Source organism: Triturus cristatus, chromosome 3_2 (genome assembly GCF_964204655.1).
Source record: "Triturus cristatus chromosome 3_2, aTriCri1.1, whole genome shotgun sequence".
Classification (NCBI taxonomy): domain Eukaryota; kingdom Metazoa; phylum Chordata; class Amphibia; order Caudata; family Salamandridae; genus Triturus; species Triturus cristatus.
Genome location: NC_140584.1, coordinates 1196634732 through 1196653122, shown reverse-complemented (window position 1 = coordinate 1196653122; position 18391 = coordinate 1196634732). Strand labels below are relative to the sequence as shown.

At 45.8% G+C, this 18391-nt stretch overlaps 1 protein-coding gene across 6 annotated transcripts in view; it reads left to right on the top strand.

Moving 5' to 3' along the window:
• Positions 1–18391, top strand: part of DNAJB2 (DnaJ heat shock protein family (Hsp40) member B2) — a 258095-nt gene that overhangs the window by 151197 nt on the left and 88507 nt on the right. For all 6 annotated transcript variants that reach the window (XM_085650119.1, XM_085650122.1, XM_085650120.1 and 3 more), the window contains exon 7: positions 2767–2872. In XM_085650119.1, the coding sequence (XP_085506245.1) occupies positions 2767–2872 (106 nt within the window). The remainder of the gene's footprint in view (positions 1–2766; positions 2873–18391) is intronic.

Below are 18391 nucleotides of genomic sequence, written 5' to 3'. Positions count from 1 at the left end.
AATTCTGCAATAACCGGCGATGATGTATTAAGTGCCCCTGTATCATCAGGATTCGGCCCATAAAACCCCCCTAAAGTAAACAGAAGTGCATCACACTTAAGATTCGCAACTACCCATCTACCTAGTGTATCTCCCCTATCTTCTAAGAAATACACTCCTAAATTCTTCTTTACTATAAGAGTGACTCCCTTTGAATAGATTAACTGATCAATGCATACCATACGCTGTAGCCACCTTTGACTTACGAAGAACATCTTGCTCTCCTCTAAGGTGAGATGGGTGTCCTGCAGTATAAAAATCTGTGCAGTACAGTGTTGAAGGTATTACAAGATTCACCTCTGTTTCTGCTTTGTTCTCAACCTATTAACATTCCATGTTAATATCTAAATCTACTTAATCTCATCTCTAAGTATACAATCAATAAACCATTTGGTCAGAACGCTATGGGCAGGGATCTATGATGTGATCTGCAATACCAATAAATGGGCACTAGGCTAGCCTTGTTAATATTGTGATAATGCAACTAATAGTGTTATTGAGCACCACATTTATTTGTCTTTTCTTGGCTTTGTGGAAGTTAAATAGTTTTACAAATCTAGTTGAAATGTGGCTGCTGTGTTGGTTAAAAAGTGTCCATGATCATTAAAGGGTCGCTGTGCACCCCTACGTTTCTTTTGGAAGAAGCTGTGGTCATGTTAGTGGGTTTGGGAGGGCAGCAGTGGGGAATAGATAGTCAGGGAGAGCAGCAGAGGCCGAGGTAGCATGAAAGGAGATTGCCTCTGGCTTGAATCTATATAATGTGAGTGAGCCGTCCGTCGTCCGTCGTCCAGTGGCAGATGGCTGAGAGGCATTTTCAGATGTGTCTGAGTGAGAGGAGTGGAAGAGGAAACAAAAGATTTGGGTATCGTTGGATTGGAGGGCTGGATGCATGCCAGATTTTTAGCAGATCTACATTTAGATAAATGCAGTTATCTTAATCTGCCATGGATCCGGCCCACCAGGACCCACTTTGGAGAATCCTGGCTTAGCGAATGGAAAAAGCCATAGGAAACGATATTACCAAGAGGTTGGTTTAGTGCAAAGCATGAATAGGACTTGAGACCAAGTCTCCTGGGATCCTGATTAGTAGGGTGGACCGTGAGGAGCAGAAATTGACTGGAAAAGAGCGATCAGAGACATAGGTTGAGAACAAATTCTGTGGTCCAGGGGTTGTTTAGGGTGGCTAGTGCAGTGGGGGGGATCAACAATATCAAAAGCTTGCGGAGGGGTTTGAAGTGGATCAAAACAGAAGATAAGTGCTTGTAGTGGTCCGAGGTTATGAGGTTGGACAAGTGCAGGAGTGGTTCCCGTTGAGTACAAGGCACTTTCTTGCTTTGTAGGGGTCTGCCAGGTTGTGGGTGGTGATGAAAGAGGTAAAATGATTGAATACTAGCTGCTGAAGAATTTCAGAGAATGAAGGTGGAGACATAGGATGGTATTTAGGGGGCAGAGATTTTTTGTTAAAAGCAAGACAATTGTGGATTGCCCCTTTGAAGCAGGGACAATCTGTGTCCAAATAGAAAGGGCGATTGAAGAGAGATGTTAAGCGTGTATGTGCCTGCAAGGGCAGGCTATGAGCTTGCTGATTAGGGACTTAAGAAGTCAGATGGCGCGCAAGAGGGGGTGGCCTGGAGACTGGAAATAAAATTCACTAAAATGTGTGAGTGACGGTGGGGAGTATGTCATAAGTGTAGGATGAGAGAGTAAAGAATTAAATGAGCAGCCATCTGGCCGTGAAAGCTATTTGTAGCATCACCAGCTTGATATTTTAAAGGCACATGTAGTTTTCAGAATATATGACTGTGTGTCTTCTATCTTTCATATTTTTCAGTGTGCAGGAAATATGAAGGAGAATCTATCTAGAGCTGCTGCCTCTGTGTTGCCCTGTATTAGTAGCCTATCCTAAATAAGTATATGTGCCTTTTGTATAACTAGATATTTCCTCTCAAAATGATCCCTGTGGGATTACACCAATTGGTTACTTTGTTCAGTACGCCTGAATTCAGTATTCATTCAGATGTTTGAGAACTACACGTATGAGGAAGTTCTTCTTTCTTTCCTGTCACCTGGAGGGTGGAGCGAGCGGGTCTAAGGGTTACTGCAACCGCTCCATTGTGGCATGTACCACCTTCTTGTAACAAGTATGTAGGAAAACAAATGGTGGCTCACTTTTTGTTTAGGTTCAATGATTTTATTAACCCCTTCAGCGCGGCGGGAATTCCCCCGCGGTGCTGAAGGGTTCGAGCGCGGGCGGGGCCATGACGGAACGGTTCCGTCATGAGCACAGCGCAACCGATGCTCATGACGGAACCGTTCCGTCATGGGCATGGAAGGGGTTAATAGTGTTAATGTTTTTGCACCTATTAATCAGGGGCTTGGGTCAAGCATTTTCTTGAACGCCTCCTGAGTGGTCACAGGATTGTTCGTGGTAGAGGGTGCAGACCTACTGTGCCTGAGGGTTGTCTCTGCCATTGATGCGTGATTTCAAAAACTGAAAGCTACAGAGGAACCATTATCCCGGACACCCTGACTCATATGTGGTAGTATGGGAGAAGCTGTATGTGGGGATACGGAGTATCCAGGGCACTGTTCTGACCATAAGGCCCTGGTGAACATCCATTCTCTTTCTAATCTCTGGGTTTGAAGCCGTTTTAGCTGTATAGCGGAATGGTCGCTTATGTACTGATTTCTGATTTACTGCTTACGGACTCCTTCTGTTCTTTGCAGAATTCTCCTCCTTTTCCTCATTTGGTTCCGCTGGTAATACGGGGAATTTCAGATCCGTCTCCACGTCTACCACAATCATAAATGGCAAACGAGTGACAACCAAGAGGTAAGCGGAAAGTAGCCAGCGTGAGGTAGGTGATTGAGAATGTTGTGACGTTGGACACGTTTAGATACTGAGCTAGTAGGAAGAAAATAAGAATAGAGAACAAACAGGGCATTGGAAGACAATGGGCGTCGTAAGCATTGCATCTTGTGGAAAGGAGAAGGGGTGATTGAGTGCTTATGTGAGGAATCATGGTGGAAAGTGGGTTATTAGCAGTGGTAAATATGCATCTCCCACGGGCAATAAGGCCCCTAACACGGTCTAGGGCTCAGTATAGGTCTCTATAAATTATTTGCATGCTCTCAACCTTGAAGCATTTAAAAACACCAATTCAGTAAATAATTAAGACACAACACACAATAAAAATCCTACACAAATTTATAAACATAGGAATATTTTTTAGCTTTAAAATGACACCAAAACGAAAAGAAATCCAATGTAGAGAACCGAAGATATTAATTTTTTAAAGAATAACCATGTTCTAGCACTTACTCACCTTATGACGTTTTTTCACAGAGTGCACCCAAATGTCTGTAACTTCTTCCTTAAGTTCCTTTCGAGGGCCCAAAGGGTTCACAATCCAATCCAACGGTCTGGAAGCCCCAAGATGGTTCTTGAAAGTTTGGGACCACAATTCCCACAATGCACCTGGCCAAAACCCTTACAGGTCCTCTGGATGCACTCCAGGCAAGGGTCTCTTGGTGGAGTTGATGCAAGTGAGCTCTGTTAACCTGTAGGTTGCAGGGAGTCCACTCTTTATTCCTCTTAAAGCAAGGTACATCCAAAGGCCTGTAGTTCCAGATAATGCAGCAGGCGCAGTCAGTCAGAATGCAGGGCCTGATGGTGCAAATCAAGTTTCCATCTCAGCATTCCTTCTCTTAGTTTTAAGCAGCAGATATGAGAGGCTCTGCTCCTCTCACTTATTTATTCGGCAAGCTCTGGGGTCAAGCAGGAGAGCACTCCTGTCCAATGAGGTGCAGGGCAACACCCCAGAGCATGACCATTTCCTCCACAGTGTAGCATAATCTCCCAGAAAGCAGTATTCCTCCAAAATTCAGTCTGGCCGAAATCTTGGCAGAGGAGCAAGAACCAGTTAAACCAATCTCCAGTATGGCTCAATTCCATAGCTCTCTCTCTCTATACCATCTGCAAATTCCTTCCTTAAGCCTGTCATCGTGCTGTGTCAGAGGGGCTGGTGGGTAGATGGGATGGGCCTGGCATTACCTGCCTGCCCTATTCCCCCTTTGAAGCTCCATGCTTTACGCCCCTCCCCCCTGCTCTGGCATTCCTGTGTAGCAGAGCTGTGCCTACCAGATAGCCTCTCCTGGGTGCCACTTATCTCTTCATCAAAGCAGCCTGGCTAATCTTGCTACCTCTAACCAATTAGTGAAGACCACGAGAAGGCTGAATGTTGGCTTACAGACAAAGTCTTAAAGCTGCTTTCCTGTATACTTTAGGATAAATTCAACCAAAGCATATTATTGGATTGATCAGGACCATTCTCCTAAGCCCTTGGATGGTATTTGTATTTAATTCCTATTACTTGGCATGCATTCCTATACTGTTGCCATGTAATCCTTTGGGGCTAGGCGTCTGCAATGGGGAAACTGATATGTGCAATTTCTCCATCATCCGGGCATATAAAACATCTTTTATAAGGGCCCTGCCTATAGTTAAGTGACCCCCTCCCCCGGGACACTTAGGGTAGACTTTAGGGTTCCTGAATATGCAACAATAGTGTAGATCCTCACTCCACAGTGCTCCTAACACAAAAGTCGATTTTGGGAGGCACTTTAGTACAAAGGTAAAGTAAAATGTGCAATTTCTCTATCCCCAGGGCATATAAAAGATCTTTTTTTAAGGGCCCTCCTTATAATGACATGACCACCCTCCCTTGGGACACCTAGGGGAGACTATGGGGGTACCCAAAATGCCCACATATTGTAGCTACCACCAAAGTCGAGTTTGGGCACAATTTACATTTAAAAGCAGTGCTGCAACACAGGGCGGCTTTTAAACTGACCTCAGGCTCCAGCAGTGCACACATGCAAGTGCAGGAAGGGCTGCTGGCCTCTAAACTACTATGCCCTATTATTTACTAGGGACCTATAGGGCAGGCCATGACAATCATAGGTGTACCCTAACACATAGTGTACCCTAATGCATGTGTGTCTTTTACTGTGTGTTCAGCATAACAGCCGGTGTTTTCAACACGCACTGGCCCTACACAGAGCAGAGCCCAGGGCACTCTTGAGTCAGAAAGCCAGCATTCAGGGGTCTCAAATGGGGCAAAAAGTGGGGGGACACTGCAAACAGGTCCCAATTTCCTGCACAGCATGCATGAGTTGTGTGTGTTTGTGTATCTACGTGTGTAGAGAGCATGCATATTTGTGTCTGCGCACATTTGGTTGTGCACATGTGTGCCGCAGGATAGAAATAGTTGAAAGTTGGACGTGCACAAACCAGATGAAAACTAGGTTGAACAAGTTGTCGTGTGCCACAGAGGTATCACTCTCTGAACCCAGGGAGTGTGTTTATCGAGAATCCATCATGCATTGTCTGCCATTAGACAACGTCCCTCTGGGCGCTACGTGGTTTATCGCGTTGGCGAATTTTGAATGTTGTACATGAAGTTTAATCAATGAAGTTGATACTGGTCTCGTCCCAAAGTTTGTAACAAAACTTTATTGATATTCCATAATTTGAACGTAGGGAAACATCATCCTGATGCGGTTAAGCTTCTTTTACATGTGATCCCAATGCATTTCGGGCACACCGGGCCCTTCATCAGGGGAATCAAAAGAAGAAAAAAAAAAGAAAAAATCAACCAAACACGTGGGTAGTGTGTCAATAAAGATGTTAAAAACGTTGGTCTTAATATGCAGCAGCGCAACTGAGAAATCCCATTAATAGTTGTTCTATCATTGTACAATTCAAAAGGTCACAAGTGAAAGTTAAAAGTGAAGCCGCAAAGTGCCATTAAAGAAACACTATAATCGTAGGGAAACTAACCCAATATACCCTTGAGGGCTTGGGCGGGTTAAATGAAGAGGTAATATGCCAACAAGGGATTTTATTTCAAACAAATTCTATAGGTATTGATTTTGAGAAACTAATTTGGCGGGTGAGTTCAAGACAAATACCAACCCATATGTCAATTGACTGAACCAATCATCAAAAATATGAAATACACACACGGGAAATCTTTTTGTGAAATAATCACAAATCTTTTTATATGTCAATTCAATTAAAAAGGAGTACAGGTAAACAATTGAATGAGCAATGAATCATGAAAAAGGAAAACCAAATTAGTTTCTTAAAATCAATAACTATAGAATTTGTTTGAAATAAAATCCCTTGTTGGCATATTACCTCTTCATTAAAGAAACACAGCGGGTATGAAGTAACAATAGTGCAAAAATATATAGTACGCTGTAGAGCGTGTGTGATGAATGCACTCTTTCCGAACAGTGCCACCGGTAAAGCCATAATGTCGTGTGTAAGGCCAGTTGAGTCGGGAGAGTGACGGTTATGCCGAAATGCAAGTTGCGCCGTGAACATAAGTGGTTAAAGCATGCTCTGTGCAAACATCAAAAGACGGCGTGTATGAAAAACAATCAGGCCGGGTGTGAGCCGCTGTGTTATTACTGCCGGTAAAAGACCATGTGAATAGGATTCATCACCGTGGTAAAACCCTCTTACCTTCCGGGTTTGTATGCGGTTAGTGCCGGGTCTGCATCAAGTTTGCAGACGAAGCTGAATCGTGCTTGGTTAAAAAAGAAAATCGTCAAGGATGACGAACTAAGGGAATGTTTGAAAGACTAGAATGTGAACGGGTGCAGGTGCTGAGAGGACGATAAAGTGACATATTGTGGGTGGTGCAAGACGTGAAAATGTAATTCCAGGGGTATTTACGGACCGTGAAAATATTAAATGGAATTAGAAAAAACAGATATTTAGTGAAGAAAGTGTTCAGTAGAAAAAATGACCATGTGATATTCAGGCTGTAATACTGTCATAAAAACAACTACAATGGAGTTATGAAATCTCCCATAAGCCAGTGTGATGACTGCACAATAACCATATTGCACACATGTTACAGATAACACGCGAATTCCAAGCGGTCATTGAGGCCCTTGGGTTTCAAAGATTCCAACTTGTATATCCAAAAATTCTCTCTTTGTAAAAGGAAGTTATTATTGTCTCTGCCTTCGATTTTTTCAACAGTCTCTAATACAGTTAATTTCAGCTGTGCAATGTTGTGATGATAATCAGAAAAGTGTGCAGCAACGGTTGATTTCATGTTGGTGGTACGTTTATTGCTTTTGTTTTCTTGTATGCGGGTTTTGATTTCCCTTTCAGTTTTGCCCACGTATACGAGGCCACATGGGCATTTCAATAGGTAAATCACATTGGTGGTGTCGCAGGTGGCGTTGACGTGTAACTTGATGGGAGTGCCCCTCATGGGATGCGTAATCTTATTGCCCTTGATAATGTTGAGACAATTGCTGCAGTTGTGACAGGGAATGGTCCCCCGGTATTCGGTAACTTGGGGTTTGATGGTCGGTATGATCAGTTCTTGGATGTTTTTACTTCTTGTATGCGCAAACATCGGCGACTCGCTGAAAATGCCATTGGAAGTCTGTTTCAGGGGCCAACAGAGGCCAGTGTTTTTTAATGGATTGTTTACATCAATGGCTCATGGTGGAATATCGAGAGACCACCACCATGTGTTGTTGTTCCCTGCGGGTAGATGGTTGTAGTAAAGCGCATCGGGTTGTGTTGGCCACCTTGGTGATGGCATTTTGTAGGGTTTCGTGCGGGTCTCCACGAGCTTGGAACCGCCGGACCATTTTCTTGGTTTGTATTTGTAATTCAGAGTCGTCTGATGCTATCCTTTTGACCCTGAGTAGTTGTGAGAACGGTAATTGGTTTTTCAATGATGATTGATGAAAGCTTTTGTAGTGTAAAAGGTTGTTGCGGTCAGTTGGTTTTCTGAACATGGTGGTGGTAAGTTGGTTGCCTTGCTTTGTCAAAAGTACATCCAGTTAAGTAATGGCGGTGTTATGGATATTGAATGTGAATTGTATGCGATCGTTGATGTCATTCAGGTTATCCAAGGCTGATTTGAGAGTGGCAGATGTACCTCGCCATAACACAAATATGTCATCTATATAGCGTAAAAACAGCCATGTGTGTTTCTTCCAAATATCCAGACTTAAGATGTATTTGCTTTCAAAGACATGCATGAAAAGATTTGCATAGGCCGGTGCGGCACAATTGCCCATTGAAGTGCCGGTTAATTGCAGATAATATTTATCTTTTCACTTGAAGTAACTTTGATACAATGTGAAAGTGAGTAATTCCATAATGAATACTTGAAAATCGTGATCCAATTCTGATTGGAGGAGTGTTTCTTCTATGGCTTCAATCCCAAGGTTGTGGGGGATCGAGTTGTAGAGAGATTTAACGTCGATGGTACAAAGCCATACTTCTTCATCTGTGGGTAATTTAATCTGGTTTATTTTGGTAAAAAAGTCAGTGGTATCCTTGACGTAGGTGTGTTCATTTTCACCACAAACTGCTGGAGATGTACATCCAAAAACTTGCCGATTGTTTCATGTATGCCGCCCCTGGTGGATACTATCGGGCGGAAAGGAGGATTGTTGAGGTCTTTGTGTATTTTTGGCAACATGTGTAGGGTTGGTGTTCTGGGGTGAGGTGAAATCAGATATTTCTTGGTCCTCTCGTTGATGACACCAGTGTCAGCGGTCCTGTTCACAATCCCTTGTAATAGTTTCTGAAATTTGTCAGTAGGGTTCTGTGGAAGGATCATGTATGTGTCTCTGTCACTCACATGTCGGTCTACTTGGGTCTGGTAAAAGTCAGTATCCATTATCACAAGGGCTCCCCCTTGTCGGCTTTTTGACAAATTATGTTGTGATCGTTAGCCAGATTAATCAGTGTTGCTCGCTCTTTATTGGTTAGATTCTGTAATTTGGAACGTCTTTTGAATTTGAACGACTGTATGTCATTTTTCACCAAGTTCTCAAGAGTCCAGAGTTTTATGGGAAATCGGTGCTTGGAAGGTGCTCTTGATACTAAGATGCTTAAGTAGACGGTCTCTATTAGGGGATTGTGCTACACTTTCAAAGAAATGACGTAATCGCAGGTTTCGCATTAACTTGAACAGGCTGATATCCAGTTCCAATTTGTTCGTATGATGGGTGGGTACAAAAGAAGTTCCCTTTTGAAGTGTTTGTATTTCCATCTGATTCATGTTGTAAGTGGAGATGTTGATGACCAGTAGTTCAGAGTTCAGGGTTTCTTCCCCTTGTTCCGTCGGCCTGTTGTTGGTTGGGCCTTCGGACTGGGTATGGTTGGGTTGATGCCTTTTGCCCCTCCTGGGTCTTCTTGATCTCTTTGGCCTACCTCTAAAAAAGGTACACCAGTGTTGGGTTGGGTTGGAGCGGTGATGGGCTGTTGTGTGGTTGTTATTGTCTGAGTCACGGACCCCCCTTCCCCTTCTGAAGAGGACGTGTCCGTTTCAGTGTTGGGGTTAAAGGGCTTGTTCTGCCGACGTTTTGTGTAAATCTCCGCACAAGAGTATACCTCTCCCATCTTATAATAAATGGTGTCTCGTTTATATTTGCAAAATTTTCTTTCGGTGATTTCTTCTTTGTATCTGAGTTGTATATTGAGGTCCTCCAAAATTTTCCCCCAGTCTTCCGGTTCAGTCATGCCTTGAAGTTGGAAAGGTGACCGTCACTGGGCATCTAGCGCTTGCAGCGCGCACACGCTCATCTGTTGGCTGCTCTTATTGATTTTAAGCTTCCTTGTTATTTATTTTGGTTCATTCTCATTTTCGTTATTCCTTGCTTTTATCGCGGGGTTTCCCTTCCCTGGCCCTTACCTGCACTGTAAAATCATCAAAACACGCACCGCTGTTTTGGCGGGCCCGGGCTCACGGGGCTCCCGCGCGCACTTTGGCCGCCATCTTGGAGCGGGTTGGGATGCTCCTGCAACATCCAGGTGAGCGCTCTAGTACTCCGCCTGTCACTCCTATATAACATCACTTCCGCAGCGCAGCGGTCACGCGCAGCGGTGAAGCGCCTTCACTACGCCTGAATCTCGCCAGAGTCCTGCCCGTCTGCGTCTGTCAGCGACTCGGAGGCGACGGAGCGGCGGGAGACTCTGGCCAGACCTGGCGCCCCGCTAGGATGATTTGTTACTCTTCATCCATTCTTCATGCTATGCGGACTTCCTCTCGCTCCTGTCGGACAACATTCCCGGGACGCTACAAGGGGAAACGATGTTGCCCGGGTTGTGGCTGGTCGCCTACTTGGGCTCCGGTGGCCGCCCGCCGACCAGATGAGGCTTGTGCTATCCATTCTTGCCTTTTGCTTAACACCAGATCATTAGGCAGCCATGCCTTGGACATCTATGATCTGTTGGTCAGGGAAAGCCCTTTATGCCGAAACTTGGTTGGGTAAGGCGTCTAACCCGGACATCTTCGCGGCCATCCCTCTGGCCTATAACATCTTCCGGTTGGATAGGGTCAAGGGTAGGGGAGGGGGAGTAGCGGTGGTGGTGAAGAAGAGTGTCTCCTGCTCTCTTCTCCCCCTGAATCTTCTCTGTGGTTCTGAGGCTCTTGCTTTCTCGCTTAGATTGTCCCCGCACCAAGCACTGAAGGGCTACTGGTATACAGGCCTCCAGGTCCTGTGGGTTCCTTTTTCGAGGACCTGCAGATGGCCTTTTCCGAACTGGCCCTGTCCACACAGCACTGCTTGTTGGCGGGTGACTTTAATTTCCATCTGGATGTGGAGGACGACTCAGACGCAATCAGATTGATGGACATTATGTCTCCGCTGGGTCTCGCACCCTTTGTCACGGGCTCCACCCATGAGAGGGGTGACACTTTGGACCAAGTGTTTTCTTCGACTCCTCTTGTCGACATCGATACTGTGCCAGTGCTATGGACTGATCACAGGTTGATTAAGTTCTCTATACCGGAGGCGGTGTTCCCACATAGCGACACCCCTATACAACCTAGTTCAGTCTCAAGGGCACTGCACAAAGTGACGCCTGAGATGCTGGCGCAGGCGCTGGTGGACCATCCGTGCTCCCTCACGGGCGATCTGGAGCGGGACACCGAGGCCCTGCAGATCTGGCTGGCAGACAGGCTGAACGATCTCGCCCCTGCAGTTGCCCCTCGGTCCACGGCCAAACGACTATCCGCGCCGTGGTTTACAGAGGCGCTTCGCCTGCCCCGCTGCCAGTGTAAGGTTGCGGAGAGGGCCTGGCGCTTCCAATATGACGAGGAGGCTAAACTAGCCTATAGGGCGGCAGTGAAAGTGTACCATCGTGACATCTTGTGTGCGAAGAAGGAATACTTGGCCAGGAGGATAGAGGCGTCTATGAACTCCTGTAAGGAGATCTTCACTGTGGTGAGGGAGTTCACAACCCTGAGATCCAACGCGCCCCTTCCAGCGTCATCTGACACATGGGTCTGTGATCTTGCTAGCTTCTTCACTGAGAAGATCAAGGCCATCCAGGCCTCTTTTCCGGAGAGGTCTGGTGAGGGGGGGTGCAGCATTGGGGTGGGATCTGTTTCATCGTCCATGCCAGCTGTTGTGCTGGAGGAGTTCCCCGCTATCTCCAACGAAGCTTCCCTGATGCTGCTAACCAATCTTAAATCTGGTTCGCCATTGGACCCCTGCCCGGCCAAATTTTTGGCCAGGGTGGCATCGGTGGTGAACCCATTGGTTAATCCTCTCCTTAATGCCTCCTTGAGGGAGGGAAGGGTCCCATGCGCCTGGAAGAGGGCGATGGTGATCCCCCTCCTGAAGAAGCCTGGACTAGACGCCGAGGTGTTGGCCAACTACAGGCCAATCTCCCTTCTCCCGGCCCTAGCTAAGATCACGGAGAAGCATGTCCATGGCATCTTGTCTGGTTTCTTAGAAACCAACCATCTCCTGCATCCATCACAATCCGGGTTCCGTCCCAATTTAAGTACTGAGACGGCACTGCTGGAGGTCTCGAAGGTCATCCGGGAGACGCTGGATGTAGGCGGCAAGGCCATGCTTGTCATGCTAGACCTGTCGGCGGCCTTTGACACCGTCCCCCATGAGGCGCTTCTCGCCAGGCTTTATGACATCGGTCTTAGGGGGACGGTGTTCAAATGGTTTACATCTTTTCTCGAGGGCCGCCGCCAAACAGTCTGGGTTTCCCAAAGCACCGCAGAGATGCCGCCATTGGGAGTCGGAGTTCCACAGGGATCTGTGTTGAGCCCGACTCTTTTTAATATCTTTATGGCCCCTCTGGCGGCATTGGTGGAGGCTTTTGGGGCCCAGATTGTATCCTACGCAGATGACACTCAACTGCTCTTCACATGCGGGAAAGATCAGGCATTCGATGGAGAGTGTATTCGGGGCTGTCTGGGGATGGTCTTTGACTGGTTCCAGCGGAACAGCCTTAAGGCCAACTCCAGCAAGTCAGAGATCCTGTTCTTCGGATGCACCGCCGACCCTGAATGGCAGGTCTGGTGGCCTATGGATATGTGTCCCCCTGCTCAGTCTTCTTTGGTCGCCAAAAACCTGGGAGTTAAGCTGGACAACAAGCTTACGTTAAGATCACATATCCTTGGTTTGGTCGGCACCTGTTTTGGCATTTTGAAGATGCTCCGCAAATTTCTACCATTGCTCTCTGAGGAGCACAGGCGGATCACTGTTCAGGCTCTAATAGGCTCTAGACTGGACTACGCCAATGCCCTCTTTCTGGGGCTCCCGGACTACTTGGTCCAGCGCCTGCAGGTGGCGCAGAACGCTGCGGCTCGCGCTATTTTTGGACTCCATAGGCGAGCGGGAGCTTCGGGGCTGGTGCAGGCGCTGCATTGGTTGCCTATCCGGAAACGGATCATGTTTAAAACCTTGACCCTGATGCATAAAGCTCTGTTTGGCACAGGGGCAAAGTACTTGCAGCGGAGGTTGACTTTTTATCGCCCAGCCCGCTCTCTACGATCAGAAGCTCTATACCTGGCCTTGGTGCCACGGGTAAGGAAAGCCCGTACTGGGGGGCGTTCTTTTAGTTTGAAAGCCCCCCAGCTTTGGAACTCGCTGCCTCTGGTTCTACGGAGCACGTCTAATTTGCTTCTGTTTAGGAAGAGCCTTAAGACCTGGCTTTTTAATCTTTAGGTTTTTTTCTTCTGACTTTTTCCGTTTTGTTTCCATGTTGTTATGTTATTCTCGCTGAGCTGCAAGTGAAAAGCGCCGGGACACTCTGTCGGAGTAGCCGTGCGCTATAGAAATTCTATATAACATAACATAACATAACAAGTTCTGATTTAGAGTGTGCGATTTCCTTGTTTAGTTCTTCCAAAACTCTCGAGAGTTCCTCAATAATAAGTAAAATAAGATCTAAAGAGCATTTTTTCAGTATAGCGTACCAGAGTTCTACACATTTGGGGCTGTTCCTGCATAGAAGAGGTTTCAGTAGGACTCTGAGGCCTCTTGGAATCCGCTGGGCTCGGTGATATTTAATCAGGGTGCTGGCGTGGAGCCTTTGATTGATTTCTCTCTTGCTGAGATATAAAAGTTGGCGTAAATTATTCTCTTTGTTTCTTTTGTTGATCAACGGCGTGGTTTCCTCATTCATGAGTGCATAGATTTTTGAGGCGTCATCATCTGCGAAGGCAAACGTGTCGGCCCGTAGGTCTGTAATTCTTGCTATGTCGTCATATGCCATGTTGGGCAAATCGGTTTTTGGGCTGTGCTATGATCCGGTTGGTCAGAAGTAGTATGCCCCAGGATAGAAACAGGATTTCCCATGCACTACTTCAGCAGTCACACGGCCTCTACTCCCATGATCAACAACAGAGTTTTTCAACCAGAGCTGCCACTGAGCTAAGCCAGTCAGATGCCTGACAGGAAGCAGTGCACCCACATCCAAACCCCTTGTCCCACCAGCTCATCAGATATTAAAAACCTCACCCACATCGCACTCGCACGTCCTCGGACACCTCCAGCATCGCACACTGTGCAATCACCCTGCAAATTCCTACCATAGATGACATCATCACCTAACACTAAGGTACAGTGCACATTACAGAAACATGGCTCACCTCCACAGACATCCTTGGTTTTCTCCTCTCCACATGCACAACATCCAGTGCTCAGACTATTCATGGAAGACCGAAGCAAACTCGCTGCCATCCACAGAGCGACCTTCTCTGCATTCAAGCACCAAGATACTGAGAGAATCCCGACACGCACTCCGCAAAGGAGTGGAGATTCTGCGCACTTGACTGTTCTCACCCACTCCAAAAGCATCAACTCGTCATGGCAGCTGCTTCTTCATTTCAGTGCTAAGCCCCAAAACTCCTGGACTAGTTGGACTGCATAGGCATCTACCTCTCCATCCTTCACAGCATGCTATGCGCCGAGGACAACTGAAAAGAGAAACAAGCATTTGCAATGCAATAGGTCTCGCATTCGCAGGAGTGTGAGCTATTGGCATTGTAAATGACAATTCCTTTTATTTATGTGTTTTGAAAACATTCAAGGGGCGTGTAAACATGCATTTTGTACTTATTGTCCTTGCTAAGGAGAAGCAAGGCTGTCAGTAAAAGAGCCGCAGTTACTGCCAGCTTTGCTTCTCGTAAGCAATGACTAAGTGGAAAGTATGTGTTTACGCATTGCTTTCAGGTTTTTAAAAACACAAATAAAAGGCATTGTCATTTACAATGCCATTAGCTCAAAGTACAGCAAATGCGAGACCTATTGCATTGCAAATGCCTATTGAGCATATTCATGTGAAACTGCTATTGTAGAGGCCTTTGGAAAGGGAGGGGAGGTGTGGGCTGAATATGCGGCTCCGGGTTTGTATTGTGCACAGTTCATAAAACAGTTTATAAAGCCGTACTAGAGTACAATTGCTTGTAAGTGTGGAAATTAATCAATAAGGGCAAAATGAAATGTGAAGAAGCTGATTAAATGTGGGTAGTAATAGTGTGTGGGCTTGTGTTTATTGAGGGATAGCGGCTTAAAACTGCTACAGCGTTTGTTTATTGCTATACGATCTTTAGATCAGCAGTAGAAAATGTGAAAGGAGGGCCAACACGGGGGGGGGGGGAAGGTAAAAAGAAAGTAAAGGGCGAATAGATTTATGCGAGAAGGCGCTGCCAGATGGTGCGAAAGATAAGATTTAGAAAACAGTGTTTGAAGCAGCCGAAAAGGGCTGGAGGGCATGTGTTGAAGCCGACTGTTTATACTTGCGTTTGCGTGTGACTAGCAGCAATTGAGTGTAGGGAGGAGGGGCTGGGCCGAGAAGAGAAAGTGTGTGCGCAAAGGGATACCAAGCATTGGCATTGCCAATAGGTCGCGCCTTTGGAACCTTATAAAGTGTTTAGCCATGCAGCACATTATCCTGGGTGCTACAACATCTACTGTTACTTAACGTGCCACTGGTGATGTGACAAAGCTAAGTACAACAAGCACAACATAAAGTGGCTGCCTGTGCAGGAGGAAGATGCTTACGTCAAGAGCCTTGGCACCACGCACTCTTCACCTCAATCCACCTCACCTCGGTTTCTCACAAGCATGAACCAGTGCTGCAGGTATTCACCTAATGTATTACAAAGTCTTGCTAACCATTTCCTATTGGGATGTAAATAGACTTTTAAAGACCTGTGAAATGCTCTGGTGAGGCGGAGATAAGACCTGAGACACTGATCATGGAGCGCACAGCAGTTCATGTGTGTGTGTGGTTTTTTTCTCCTGTCCGGGCTGAGACACAAGAGGGATGGGCTGCTAAAGCCTGCTATGGGTATATAGGTATACTCCCTAAATGGCAGACAGCTAGAGACGGGTGCAGTCAGGGTCATGGAGGAGCAGGGACAATACAATGGGTTGAAATAATGAACTGCAGGGAGAGGAAAAGGGAATGAGAGGAGGATGGGCAGCGTGGCATGTCAATTACAGCACATTAGCCGTGAACATTTGAAATTGATGAGGTATGTGAATCAGCATCAGCAAAAAGCACGACACAATCAATAATGTTACACAGTAAATGGGGAATGGTAATGGTGCACTTCAAGGGCGGTGGTGCCGATAATTTTGAATATGCCAAGTGTGTCATTAAGCAAGGTGTCTGGTAGACGCAGTAACATTTGTTTAGGTCCCCTGTGCGTTTGCTTATGACGGTGGGCAGAGGACTCCTAACACAACGCTGGAGAGCAAAAAATGCAAGCATTTGCAATGCAATAGGTGTCGCAGTTATGCGAGTTTGAGCTATTGCTATTGTAAATGGCTATGCCTTTTATTTTGGTTTTGGTTTATAAAACATAAATAAAAGATAATCATTTACCATGGCAATAACTTAAACTCGCATAAATGCGAGACCTATTGCATTGCAAATGCTTGTTTAACACCATGCTGTCGCTTTCAAAATCAGCTGCAGAGACAAGGCTGTTCAGCCCTTTTAACGCTCTTGTCACTGAGTGAAAAGCTGCGCTACATGGAAAACAGCTGCTATGCTTGCTGTTGATTGAAAGCGCCTCGCATGGGGAGGTGGGGTGGGGGGTACACGTAGCCAGAAAATAATGCTCCTGTTATCTGTCATTAACAAGTTTACATGTAATACATTGCTGGTCAAACAGCGAAAATGAGCAAAAGTACGCAAACAAATTTGTGCAGCCATGTTAAGTTAAATAAATGCCCCATGAAATAATACAAGTGTCGTATAAACAAACAAATGTAGCCGTGCGTGCTTCCACAAGAAGATTTTTCATATGCAAGGACAAAGTATGCATAGATTAGTTAAATGGAGTCTAATGCTAAGACGCAAAGAAATGTGTGAAGGCAGAGAAGTTAATTAAAGTCTCAAATAAATAGTAAAAGTATTGGCGAAACAAAGAAATGTAGAACGGAGTGCTCCCGCAAAAAAATGCATTGGCTAAAGTACGGAAACATTAGTTATATGGAGTCAGTTGCCAACACGCCAGAAAGTGTGTGCAGACAGGGAAAGTTAATTAAAGGCCCAATGAAAAAAATAAAGTTGTCAGAGAAACAAAGAAATGTAGATGGAGGCCGCAGCTTACTGCGGCCCACAAGTTTCAGGGTGCTTCAATCCGGCGATCCGCGGAGTACAGAGCTGGCTGGCCTCTGGAACGGGTTCTAATGCAGTAGTTATATTGCCCTATCATGATCCAGTACAATGTGTAAATCTAAACAAGCGCTAGTAATGTTGCCAGTTGTGGGTGTGCCGGCAGAGGAGGCTGGGTCTGCGTGAAATTGAAAGTGATCGCGATCGCGATCAAAGCGGCCGCGAAAGTGAAAGTAAGCGCGGCGCGCGCGCCCGCGCACATGCACTGTAGCTTTAGGCCACGGCAGCACTTTCAAAGCCCAGATATAAAATGTCTCTTCGAGCCTTTGGCTCGCGAGACCTAAAAAGTAGCATACCACTCTCCAAGAAGAACTTTACAACCTTTGGGACTCCCATCAGGCCTCAATAGCCCCATCATGAACATATTGGTGAGTCTAGAGGGTGTTGTTCCTGTAGATGAGTCTGGAGACGGTAGTAAGTTCTGTACTCCGGTCAAGCGCGGTTTACAGCATCCGGCCTCCATCCTGCCTCTGGCTGTAAGTAACTGCCAGGCAAGCTAGTCCCAGCACACACTTACCAACATTGCTCTACATCACTACTCTCGCTGCCGCACTCACTCTTGAAAGCATCCTCTCATTCAGGAAAAAATGAGCATGCAACACAGCACGCCTCCCTTATTCCAAACCGTGAATAAAGAAGAATAGCAAATAATGCGCCATTACATTCATCCAAGAAACAACACGTCACAGAAGAACAGAGAAGCAATCACACCAAATCCGCACATCCTCAGACACTAACATCATACTTTCATGCCAGCTATTCCACAACCCAAAACTATCCGCAACACCCTCTAGAAACGACCACACCAACCCACGCTAAACAACAGATTCTACACAGTGAGCTGAGGGAAGAACTGGAACCCCATATTACAGACCACAAATATCATTACAACCCCGAAGTTGTGAATTTCCGCTCTTGCACCAGCTCAACACTCGCTTCCTGCACAAATAAATAATAAACAATATCAAGAGTTTGTCAATTGAACACCTTAGAGGGACATAATTCAAGAAGAATCTCTGAACATTAGATAACATAACACAGGTGCACTGTCTGCAGGTGAAAGTCCCTCTATTGCAGCAAAGCTTCACCATAAATTTTCTTGGCAAAATAAATCGCAGCTTCTTTCTCCACGTAATTCTTCTGATGTCAAAGGTTTACCCATTTCTTGCAGGCATGTGTTGCATTCCCAAAATCTCGTTTATTCGATCTTTTTTAGGGCTAAATGCAATTAAAATGATTATAAATATGTTATAGGTATTAAAACCTATAAAAACTATAACTACATCTGTGTGCCGTTGTTTTTAATTCGATCAGTGGCACTGATCATCCTTATGCTTATTAAATGCAGTCAATTTAAATGTC